The following is a 12,103-nucleotide window of genomic DNA, read 5'->3' as shown; positions in this document are numbered from 1 at the left end:
ACATCAGCTACCAACTAGAAGATTAAATGCTATCATCATAGTGCGCACTGGTAAACAATTTCTCACTCACACATGGAAATTTGCACACATCTGTACATATACTTAATACAGATTAATCATAATAACAAAGATGAAATCCAACTTGAATAAAGGGTGTTTTGGCCCCATCTAAAAAATGTATAAACTAAATTAACTGCTTACATACATTACCCTCTATATCTTCTTAAATTTTAAAGCTGCATATTTTTCTGCTTTCATTCCCCTATATACTGAAGAAAAAAAAGTCAGCCTTTTTAATAAGATTAAAAGCCACAGTGCATTGTCCTTGCAGAAGGTTAAAAGAGCCTCTCAGCCTATTCTGTTCTTTAAATTATGTATTACAACCTGAGTGGCATAAATATGAACTAGCTCAAGGTGCCCTTTGAAGTCAAAACAGCACTTTCTTAATATCTCAGCATTCATTATCCATACCAGATTCTCAAAAAAGACAGTAGGATAAATGCTACAGACAGCAAAAATTCATTAGGCAATCCATTTATGACCAAGTGAGTATAATTTTCTATTTTTTTTTTGTTTATAAGACTGAACTTCTATTTCCCATTTGACCTGAATCCTTAAAGATATGTTTCTGGCTGGGGATAAAAGACTTCAAATCCAGGATGAATCCACCTCCCTACCCCCAAACGCAACCTCCCTCGTCAAGTCATCAATGAACTCTCCCCTCATTAGCATTCCCCTAAGATTTAAAAGCCATGGAAACACATTACAGCAAATGGACTTTATTGGTGCAATTTACAGCAGCCAGCATTAACCTAATTGTGTATGGGTGGAAAGGAAAAGCAATCTCTTCCAGAAGGAATACAAATGTGACTCCAATGGCTTCACTGCATGGCAGGGCCCACCTTTTTCAAAGCAGTCAAACAATCTAAGGTTCCTTCAAAAACAAACAAAACAGACACCTTAGTGAATATAATTCTTTGTAAATATGAATAGACTGATTTACAAAATCTACGCTTCACAAAGGTTGCAACTGCGCATCACCAGTTTGTGAAACGTGGCAAATCTATATAAATCTGTACAACAGTTAAGAAGCGAGCAAAGCTAAGGATAGCAATATGTTGTCTTTTATATAAGAGTGAGACATACATGTAAATTGCTCTAGAAAGTTTGTAAAATTAGCCAAGTATAAAGGCGGGTAGCCCTATCTTATACATCATTCAAGATCAAGAACAAGCTGATTAATGGATCCTCTGAGTGAGTAGAGAATCCTCACAGACTTAATGCCTTCTACGCAGGTGCTCTATGACAAGGAATCACAAGCCATACTGTACATGCTTATTTGAAAAGCAACCCACTGTCAGCTCTTCCTTCCTCCATTTGATTGTTTGCCTTTTCAAAGCTGAGTGGCACCACTTGCCAATAACAGCAGCGCCAAGAAAACAATCCAAGGATGGGAAAGACCTAGGGAAAATTTCTCCTTAGTCAGTTAAAGGATCAATTTGCGTTCATGTTTTATTTTAAAAATGCATGACAGTTTTCTTAAACATCTCTGGTATGATACACCTTATAAACTTTGCAACGAAGAAAATACTTTAAAAGATCACCTAGACTGGCAACATTTCAGTGCAGCAGAAATAAGTAGTGGGGACCCTGAAAAGGGATCATTGCTGTTGAAAGTCAGCGTCATCACCTCACAGGCCTGAGGAGGCATCCAGTAAAGCTGACAGCCTCAGTATTTACCCCCTGCCTCTGCAATACACTGACATTCACACACTTCCTTTGATCACTGCATCAAAGCCTCTCCAAGAGTTCAAAGAACTAGTAAGGAAAACACATTAACCACAGGCTGGATGACTTTAATGTCACACCATTTAACTCAAACCAGTGCGGGAGGAAGTTAGGAATATTTCTAAAGAAAATGTTCACTGGGGGAAGTTTGTCTGAATGTAAATCTATCTAGCTGCTCTGTGGCTGAAGACAAGCAGTGCGTAAAAGACATTCAAGCCACATAGTATAAGAATGAAGCTCTTGAGGGTTCTTGTGTGCTGGATAATGTGGAAAGAATGCACATTAAGCAAAACTAGTCTCAGTCATTTTCTTCTATTTGTACTGACTGTATTAATGTAAGATGTACTTTTTTAAGACAAATAGCATGCTTCTAACATTCTACACAACAGTTAAAAAGAATCCCTTTTGCTTTGGTTATCCTAATCAACCTTTGTAACATACAAAGTAGAAGGTCTATAAACTTAAATTACAAATTTAATTATAAATTATATTTTGAAAAGGCTTACCCCTACTGCAGACAGGCATCACCTTAAGTGTAACCTGTTTTTTGTATGCAGTGCTCACACTTTGTGACTGTGCATGCACACTTGGTATAACTATGTAATTTCTCCTCATGCACTTAAGGGGTTAAACCCAGCAGTAACACTGGGATGGCCTGATTTCTAAACCTTCCTAAATTCCTGTTTTGTAAAAAGGTTCCCCAGGGCACAAAGACCGCAAACCCTCCCCGAGCAGAAATTCCCCGTCTCCCCACTTCTGTCTGGCAAATCACATAAACAAGAGAGCAAGAAGAGCTAACCGGCTAGATGTCTGAAGTTCACTGTTTTTACAAGTGGGAAGAACACTTTTTCTTAACGGCCACCTTTAGAGTCAACTAAGCCAAGAAAAACAAAGCATATTTGGTTTAAATTGGGCTTTAAACCCATTAAATTGAATGCAATTTGATGTGCTGACGAGGGCTACCTCAGCACTCTGAAAAACCTGGCACTGTTGAAAATTTGTGTACAAAGAAATCTGGCATCCTTTCTTAGTGTTACCAGTAAAACAGGACCAAAGAATGTCAGGGCTTTCTAAGACACGCAATTTCGTGAATGATTGTTTTATTTGAAAAAGGGGACAAAAAAATCCCTTCATAAACTACAGCTCCAGATTGCCTTAAAAGGGCACAAAGACCTTGATGTGTGCACAATTTTCTTTTTTTGGTGGGAACTGATAGCAGGCCTTGTTTTTTCTATTTACTTACAGTGATAATGATGTCATTTCAAGTTGCTTTTCATATACTTTCTTACAAATAAGGTTTCTACAAATGCTGAATATCAATGGTATCTTAATTTTTTTCCAATGTTTCCAAACATGAACAGAATCAAATTTAAGATAATCGAAAGATAAATTAACTGTCCATCAGAAAACCTACCTACTTAATAGCTATGAGACCCAGTAAATGGAATTATAGCATTTACCTTCTTCCTTAAAACTGTCGATAATATACAGTAGCTCATTCTCTGACAAAAAAGGGTGTTTTTAATTTTCCACTCAGTCACAAGAAGTGACAATGAGCTTGTTTCACTTTTGATTGAGATGGACACTTCTTTGAGATGGCAGACTTTATCATAGTTACATCAGTCCTTATTAGTGATCTGTACACACCTGACCCCTAGAACTGTAAACCAGCTTTGCCCTCCACTTACCCCACAGTATTCATTAATAGGTCGCAGCCTTTTCATTGCCACATCCCTGATGTGACTTCTTCTAAAGAGGATTTTCCCTGAAAACAGAAGACAAAGAAATTGTTTGCTTAGACATGACTTGCATAACCACTGACATTTTAGTTAGTATGACTTGAATTACTTTTGGAAGTGCTGCGGGTAAATTCAGCTATAATTCCATGACAGATGTATGGGTCAAACCAAAACAGACAGCCTGTTCGTTGACCCTGGATTGTGATACATGAAATATCCTTTACGAAGCAATGAAGGAGCTATGGTTATTTCAAGAAAAGTAATGTTGCTCAATTAAGGAGCAGGGGCTGAGTCAATTTAGCAAAATTATGTAGACCACATCTTTGCACAGAACATCAACTTGGCATGTAAACCATTCTTTAGTATTTCGGTCACCTTTAGTGTCACCTTTAGCGTTTAGGTCACCTTTATTAAAGCACAGGGCTAAATGTTTTCCATTAAAGTTATGAATGGCACTTAAGCTGATTGTACAGGCCTCCAGAGTCGCTCAAACAAGGAATGCCTTAATCCAAGCTCAATCATCAGGAGTTCGAGCCTGGGTCACGTCAGTACTGTGACATGTCACTTCATTGTGACCCGTATTCCCCAAGCAGCACACAATTGCCTAAGGGCCATCAAGGCTAAGGAGGTATTCAGTAAGTCATTCGAGCCTCTGAGCATTCAGTGACCCCTGCACCCTGTCCAATCAAACCTACAACGGGCAGTTCCAAATCGGAGAAAAAGAAAAAAACTTAGAAAAAGGAACTGGATGTTCTAAATTTTACAAATTAATTATATAAGACACATTTAGACAGAAGTCCATCAATCCACCCTTTTTCTAAACCACTTTATCCCGTACAGAGTCACAGGGCAAGCCAGAGCCTAACCCAGGAAGCAACAGGTGCTAGGTGGTATATACTGTACAATGTGGGACACCTGTCAATCGCAGGGCCAGAGAGAAGACATTCAAAAAAATTAGTGATGCTTTAATGAACTGAATGAAAATTTCTGTTTTATTAGGCACCAATAAAATAGTCCTCTGGTTTTAACAATGTTGTTTAGCAGCACTTTCAATTCATTTAAATAAACTCACTCTATATCAATATTAAACATTAAATCAATCTTAGTGCTTTATTGTAATTGTAACTATTCCCTCCCCTTTTTAATCCCAACACACTAGAAATGTCACAAACAAGAACAGCCAAGAAACATGATGGAGACTCACTGCGCACGTTTATAATTCTGCAGATGGGAACCTCAGGTTGACAAATTAGGTGCTCTTGACGAAAACCTCTGATGGCTTTAATAAAGGTCAGGGAATGCTAACAATGCAATGCAACACTAGCAAAAGTATTGCAAGCTTTTGAGTTGTTCGCGTATTGCAAATGTATGTTATATCACACAATGAAATACATAACAATGATTAAAGTAATTATTATCTGTACAGGTAAACTGTTAACATTATGTATGTGTTGCCTCACATAACAATAACATGAAATGAATAACATCTAAAACAGAGATTTCTTTTTTTTTTAGCAAGTTTACAGTCTGGGAGGATCATGGCTTAAGTTAACTGCATTGTCTGCTTGTCTTTGTGTGTCAAACTGGACAGCCAAGAAGATGAATATGGTGAATAAAATAGTCGAGCAAAATCCTAAATCCACAAACACTGACAACGACATACACCAGAAACAACAGTGTTCCGAAATACCTCAAATTTCACATTAAGCACCTTTAAAAGATGGCTTTTAATGAGGAACATAAGGAACTTAAAAAAAGGTCCCAAAAGTTAAATAGATCAGAACCATGTAACCTAAAAAAGACTAAAAAAAGATTTGAACGGAAGACTGGAAACAAATCTAGAAAAGTATCATAACCTTTCATTAGGCTGCTAATAAGACACAATTCACTATAATGGACTTCCTGAGACTAACCTTACAGTATGTAACACCTTTTATTCCAGATGTTTCAGTGAGAAAAGACCCTAATGACGTGTCTTTCCACATTACAAAGGATATTTAATTTCCGCTATTTCCTTCAGTCCTGTTACTTCTACTGATTCAACTAAATTCACAGGCCATGGGAAAAGTTAAGGAGTGACTAAGAGGCTGCATTTGCAGTTTTTTCCCAGCAAACTGAATTAAAGGAGACATTATCAGTCTTAATTAAAATTCCTAATAAATGTTAACTAGCACATAAAGGAGAACACCGCTGTCTTCACTATGTATCCAAAATTCTAACAACGGAAGTCTGCAATAGAACAAGTCTGCAAACAATAGAAGAGTTTTGGCAGGAGTGTGGAGCACAGTACAAATCTCTCATCTTACAGTTCTTACAGCTGAGTCTGGACTCTTATTGGCAACTATCTACTCTAGCAAAAATGCTGGGCCAACAAAAAGCAGAAGTGTGATCTTAACCCAAGAGTCTGAGGAAGACTAAAAACTGTACAACACAGCATGTTGCACTCTGCCGCCAATGGTGTAATTTCTGATGGGAACGGTACAGTAGGCCACAGACCCCATCTCCATCTTGCCAAAAAGTCCCTACACAGTCAACCACTCATTTCCTAGTTGTGAGCAAATGCACTTTTTCATCCCTGGCTATGCAAAGCAGTGTCGGGAGACTAGTATGAACAAAAAGCTCAAAGCAGTTTCAATGCACACTTGCTTTTACTGTATGTGTCTTCTGCTGTAATTAGAAACATCAGAACTACTATGAACATACTATGAATGCTTCATCCAGAAATTTGAAATACATATATGGAATACATTACTTAAACCAGAAGATGGTATGCAAAAACAGATAAAGGATTCTTTCTTCCTCTGTAAAAATAGAAAAAAAGAGCCTGAAAACCTCCCACAGTTAACAGTAAAAGCCTGCTTCATGAGTTTCCAAGTTCTCCAGGTCAGAAGAAAAAGCCCTAATACTGTACACTCTTTCATTCCCTGTAATATCATCAATAGCCTGCCAGAAAAAAAAACACTTTGAAAAAACTTTGGAAACAAACAAGCACCTTTTAAATCACCCTTTCCATGCCTGTACAGAACCCTTGGAGATTAACCAGTTCTGTATCTAGATGGTATCAAACTAGCTTTTGTACTACATGATGGTCTGATCTACGCTTGGCGGCTGCAATGACTTTCCATAATGTACATGCTCTCCTCTTTTGCCATTGTGTCAAAGCAGACATTTACTGCAAATGGGTGTTAGTCACAGTACAAGCCTTATTGCACAACAGTATAAATCAAAAGCCCAGATGACAGCCCAGAGTTGGTCCCGGCCACACTCAGTTAATGCCAGCAGAGAAGATGAGTAATAGTGCTTCCAATTTCAGCGCTACATGCTCTTTGCTCCTAAATGAAAACAACACGATACAGTACGACAGGGATGGAAAACAAAAACAAATAAAAAGACGCACTAATGATGAGCAATAGGCCCAGTGCAACCCTCCCCTACTTTTGAGACCATAGTAAATAACTAGCCAGAGGCATTTCTGGAAGATGCAGTCCAGCAAGTACAAAACACACCCTGACTCATATTCTAGGGAATGTTGGAACTTCCACCCTACATTTCCAAAAGGCTTTTTTTTTCTTAGAAGCTTAAGTTAGTTTTCCTGTTACAAAAACACTGTCCAAATACTAGAAAGCTGGTATGAGATGTGTGAACATTGTCCTGACTCAGTCTTTCTGCTGTTACGTAATTCACACTACTGTCCGCAAAATAGCTAGTAAATGGCTGAAGAAAATCAGAAAGCAGTACTGAAGCCATATTATAATACATGTTCTGAATTATTTGTAATGATAATTACAAAGCTGTTATAATAGCGGAATGCCAGCTCATACATAAATCTAAAGCCTCTTGATTAAATTAACTGTAATACACCGGAATAAAATTACCATAAATGAGGGAAAGTGAAAATAACTTTTCTGTTACATGTCCAAAGCAAAACATAATAAAAAAAATGAATTCAGTGTCCTGAAGAAATAAGAAAATATTGCAGACAACATGATTGTTTCAGTGGTCCAAAAATATAGAAGAGGGGCTCAAAACTTATTTGTAAATGAAGAAGGAAAAACTGCAGTGAAGTTAGCACTGTTTTATTAGCTCAAAGCTTTGCAAACACTTCAGCCAAATATTTTAAAATATCCCTCCTGAAAATGAACAACCTCAGTGTGGGCTGAGGTTAAGCACGGAACAGAAAGAGTTTCTTGTACAGTATTTAAGGAAAGCAGTGATATTATACCAATAAACAAAGTTATTCTCACTGGAAGTAGAGAAACCTCTCTAAATTCATTTAAAGACTTTAATCTTTCCAGATAGATGCAATAGGAAACAACACGAATTCCCACTCAACCCTTATGGTCTTTAAAACTCAAAAGCTAAGATACTGTACAATTCTTTTAAAACATAATACAAGCAGATTGGTGATTCTTTCACTATTTCCCAACCATTCTACTTCTTTAAAGAGCATAAGTGCTTAACTGTTTGTGGACTGTTCAATGAGCCCATGTGGCCTTGTGTGCAGACAAAATTCCAATAAAAAATCCTTCCACAACTCTCCTTCACGAGGATAAATGAAATTTCACTTTGGAAGGAAGTCTGCCAGTGTTACATTGCAATGCAACACCAACAGGAACTCAATGATAAACAGAATCTTTTTTCCTAATAAGAAAAAAAAATAGCTGGCAAGGGCGAAACTGGAAAGAAAGAGTCCTTTCTAAATGTAAACCAGCTGAGGAACAAGCAGACAATACGCAAAAAGATAGTGTCCTGTTTCCAGAATAACCACATCAGTTTTGGTCTTATGTGACTAAATGCTTAACTCATTTTAAAGCACGTATTTATTCTTTATAATTTTGTGTATGAAATACTAAACCTAATTGGTGTATTGAACCTTAATTAGTTTATAGACGTGTTCATTGGAAACAAAGGGCCTGGTGTGTGAGTGTAGGCAAAATAGTTTTCTACTTAGTATGGATTGAAAAGTTTGCACAAAGTGACAAATATGATCCAAAATGTGCTGGAAAATCTTTTTTTCAGCTTCACAATTTACTAACAGGTACCTTCACACCCCACAAACAATAAACCCAGTTTTTCCACACTAGCAGAAAAAAACAATCCATGTCTGAAAAGAACAAACAATCATTAACAATAACAGAAAAGAATGCTACTTGTACCTCAGCACATTTAAAAGCAGATGCTTCCGGCGCTGTCCAAGTCATTCATCAGGCATTTATTAAGCTCATTTCATCATGTGAATTGTGAAAGCACCAGCAACCCTTTTCTACACCTCAAGCAGCCAAGTTCAAAATACACAGCTGGTTATTAGTAAAAAACACCATTCTTCAGGAATGATGCTAGTGTTGGTTTCAGTAGCTCATGAAAAGGATTTGCTGTGCATATGGGTGAAATACACAGCTCAAAAACTGGGTTTAGAAGTCTTTCTTATCACTAGGTCTTAGGACACTGAAAGACACCATCAAACTTAAGATTTGTACAGGGGGAATCATCTCGAAACCAAAATTTTAACTTTTTTTTTTCTCACCTGTGCTTGGAAATCCTTTTAAAATATAGAATAAGGAATAAGAAAATATAGAATAAGGAAGAAAACTGGCTAATGTGATCATCATATATTTAAGGTTATAATTATGTTTCTTTTCAATTTTTCAGAGGAATCCTCCTTCTACCCAAAAATACATAGAATGCATATTTTGTTTAACAAATCCAAGACAAGGAGGCAGCAAATGAAATTCAGGTAAACAAATACAAAAAAAAATATAAAGCACTTAATTCTAGTGAAAAAATGTATGTGTTTAAATCTCCATTACATTCTATGGACATTTGAGCTCTGAAAGGTTTTAAATATATGGCCCTCAACATTTAAGCTATTGCCTGCCCACACCAAAAAAAGACTAAATGGAAAAAAACAGAAAGCTTATATGGAAAATAAATTCAAGTTGCTCACTCCCCACATACAGAGTTAATTAAATAAACAGCTGAAATCTGGATTGTTGTGCCCTTCCTCCCAGCATAGATCCCTCAATTAGTTCCAGACCTCTTCAACTTTGATTCATATAGAAACATCATATCTGGTTTAGCAGGAGAAGCCAGAAAAGGCCTCTGCAAAGCTCCACCTGGTTCAGCTCTCATTACAGCAATTGTCAATAAACACCATTTTCCAAATGGGCAAGTAAATATTTTTGTCATGATACTGGATTGAAAGGGATTTCAGGGCAACCATCTCCAAATATCGGATGCTTCTTAACCCCCAGACATGGCTTTTTTGATAGCAGGAATACTTTATGAATTGTCACAATATTATTTATGAATAACAGCCTGGCACGGTAGTGCTGGGGCCCTTGGTTCAATTCTGGATCTGGGGTGCTGTCCGTGTGGAGTTTGTACATTCTCCCCATGCTTCCTCTGGGTGCTCTGGTTTCTTCACACAATCTGAAGATGTACTAGTAGGCTTATTTTGTGCTGGGAAAACTGGCCCTGGCGTGAGTGTGCGCTTGAGTCAGTGTTTGTGTCTGGGTCTGCCCAGCAAAGGACTGGCGTCCTGTTCAGGGTACATCCCTTTTTGTTGGCTGAGACAGACCCTGGCTCCTCTGTGGCCCAGAATTGGATTAAGTGTTCAGATAATGAATGGATTTATGAAAAACACATCCTTTTCAGGAGGATTGGGGTGTGCCAGTATTCTGTGTCAAAATATGTGTGAAAGAAGACTCCATCAATGACTTGGACTTAAAAGGCAACTTTAGAATTAGAATTCCACAAAATCCAAAGTAGTATTGCAGTTCTTGTTAGTGCAATGTCCATAGTGCCATACAGTTATACAATTGTACTTGACTTAAATGATGTCTGGATATTGTAGATTTTGTTGAGTTTCGTAATGGATGTACCCTACATTGCTGCCTTTCTCTAGTCTCATGTTACCTGGAAGAAAGGGTATGATCCTCTGCTTTGGGTCTTTTTGTCCTCCTTCCACAGGGAACTTATCCAGAAGCTCCATCTGCAAAGAATGTTGAAAGTCGTGTCACACGTAAATCACATGGCATTTGCAATAAAAGCACTCATGCTGTGGACATACATCAATTTTCACCATCAGTCAGGACTAAGCAGGGTAAAAGAAACATATTAGCTTCACATGTTTTTGAGATAGAATTGCTCTTGCAAAGCTAACAAGTAGGGGGGCTGTTTTGGAAAAAAGATAAGTAACAAAGATACTAAAGAGCAAAAGCACCAAGACAAAATTGTTGTTCTTGTCCCTGCATGACAAAAACCTAGGTTCAAAGTGAAGTTGATCTCTCATTCAATACATAAATAAAACAGGCACAGTTCAGACAGTTCTTTTTGCAATTTAATGTACTGGGTTTACTTTCTCTCCCATACAGCATCTTTGTGCAAGAGGTGCACATTTAGAGCTTGTTGCTCATACTGCAATGAAGATATTCAAGATGTTTCATCATTGATTTTTAAATCCACATTGTGTGCATTTTTTGCTAAATATTCATCATAGGCAGTTCGTAAAAGTTGACAGTGGAACCTTTCTTTTTTCCAAAAAGGTTCACTTTCCAGAAATCACACTCTACCATACATGACTTTCCTATACCTGTGCCAATAAAACAGCATTCTATACAGCTGTTTTTTCCAAAGCCAAGCTATGCATGCACATTAGGTGAGCTATGTACTAGAGTTAAGCTGGAGCTAAAATACTGACAAAAATGAAACACTTGGCATATTAACCTTCTTCTTTTTAAAAATGCTGTTTATATTAATTGAAAGATAGATATATGACCCTACAAATGTTAAAGTTTAAATTTGACCAAGGTGTCGAAAAAACAAATTTTCTCTAAAATGAACTCAAGAGAAAAGAAAAAAAATCTAAAGCAATAAAAACTACAGCACATACTGTCAGTCATTTAGAAAGAGTGACTGATTAATCGAAAACTGGGATATAAATCCTCATTATTCTGCAAATACCTTATATGATAGCAAATATTTTCTCTTTATACAGTATAATCGTCTTGTTTGCTGTGCCTTGTTAAAGCTTTAAAAGAAATGGGACATAGCAGCCACACCTATAATAAAAACATTTAACCAGGTAAAACAAGAGCAAATGAACAAATTTATGAAGCAGTCATCTTAAGTGCAATCTATTGTATGTGAAAAAACCTTAAGCAGAGGTCCAACAGATTTGTGCCCACCCTGGATTTTAAAACATAACCTTCCATTTACTAGCCTGGGACCTTAATAACTATCCCACCCTACTGCCTTACTATTCCTAGGTCATACTGTACATGATACTATTTAGAAGGGTTTAGGGAAAAATAAATGTAGTAACACCGGATTTTTTGTTTGAATTCTAGGGGACCATCTGTTTTGGCAGTGCTGTTCCTCAAGTATCTCCTCATACTTCCATAAACAATAGAACACCATTATTTTATTGTAGAAAGCGTAAAGCCTATAGCACAGAGAAACAATACCAAGCAATCCAAGGCAAATAATGTATCAACCTTTCCTAGCCTCAACATTTGGTTTTCATTAACACGCAACAATGACGTGTGCCAGAACAATATTCCAGGCACCAGTCCATA

At 37.2% G+C, this 12,103-nt stretch overlaps 1 protein-coding gene across 4 annotated transcripts in view; it reads right to left on the bottom strand.

The window, feature by feature from the left end:
• sh3pxd2b (SH3 and PX domains 2B) overlaps positions 1–12,103 on the bottom strand; it is a 49,635-nt gene that overhangs the window by 18,986 nt on the left and 18,546 nt on the right. For all 4 annotated transcript variants that reach the window (XM_015349543.2, XM_015349544.2, XM_015349545.2 and 1 more), the window contains exons 3-4: positions 10,443–10,518; positions 3,477–3,553 (exon numbers count right to left, since the gene is read on the bottom strand). In XM_015349543.2, coding sequence (XP_015205029.2) covers positions 3,477–3,553; positions 10,443–10,518 — 153 coding nt within the window. The remainder of the gene's footprint in view (positions 1–3,476; positions 3,554–10,442; positions 10,519–12,103) is intronic.

Source organism: Lepisosteus oculatus, chromosome 11 (assembly GCF_040954835.1).
Source record: "Lepisosteus oculatus isolate fLepOcu1 chromosome 11, fLepOcu1.hap2, whole genome shotgun sequence".
NCBI classification, from domain to species: Eukaryota; Metazoa; Chordata; class Actinopteri; order Semionotiformes; family Lepisosteidae; genus Lepisosteus; species Lepisosteus oculatus.
This window is presented reverse-complemented; position numbering and strand designations above follow the sequence as displayed.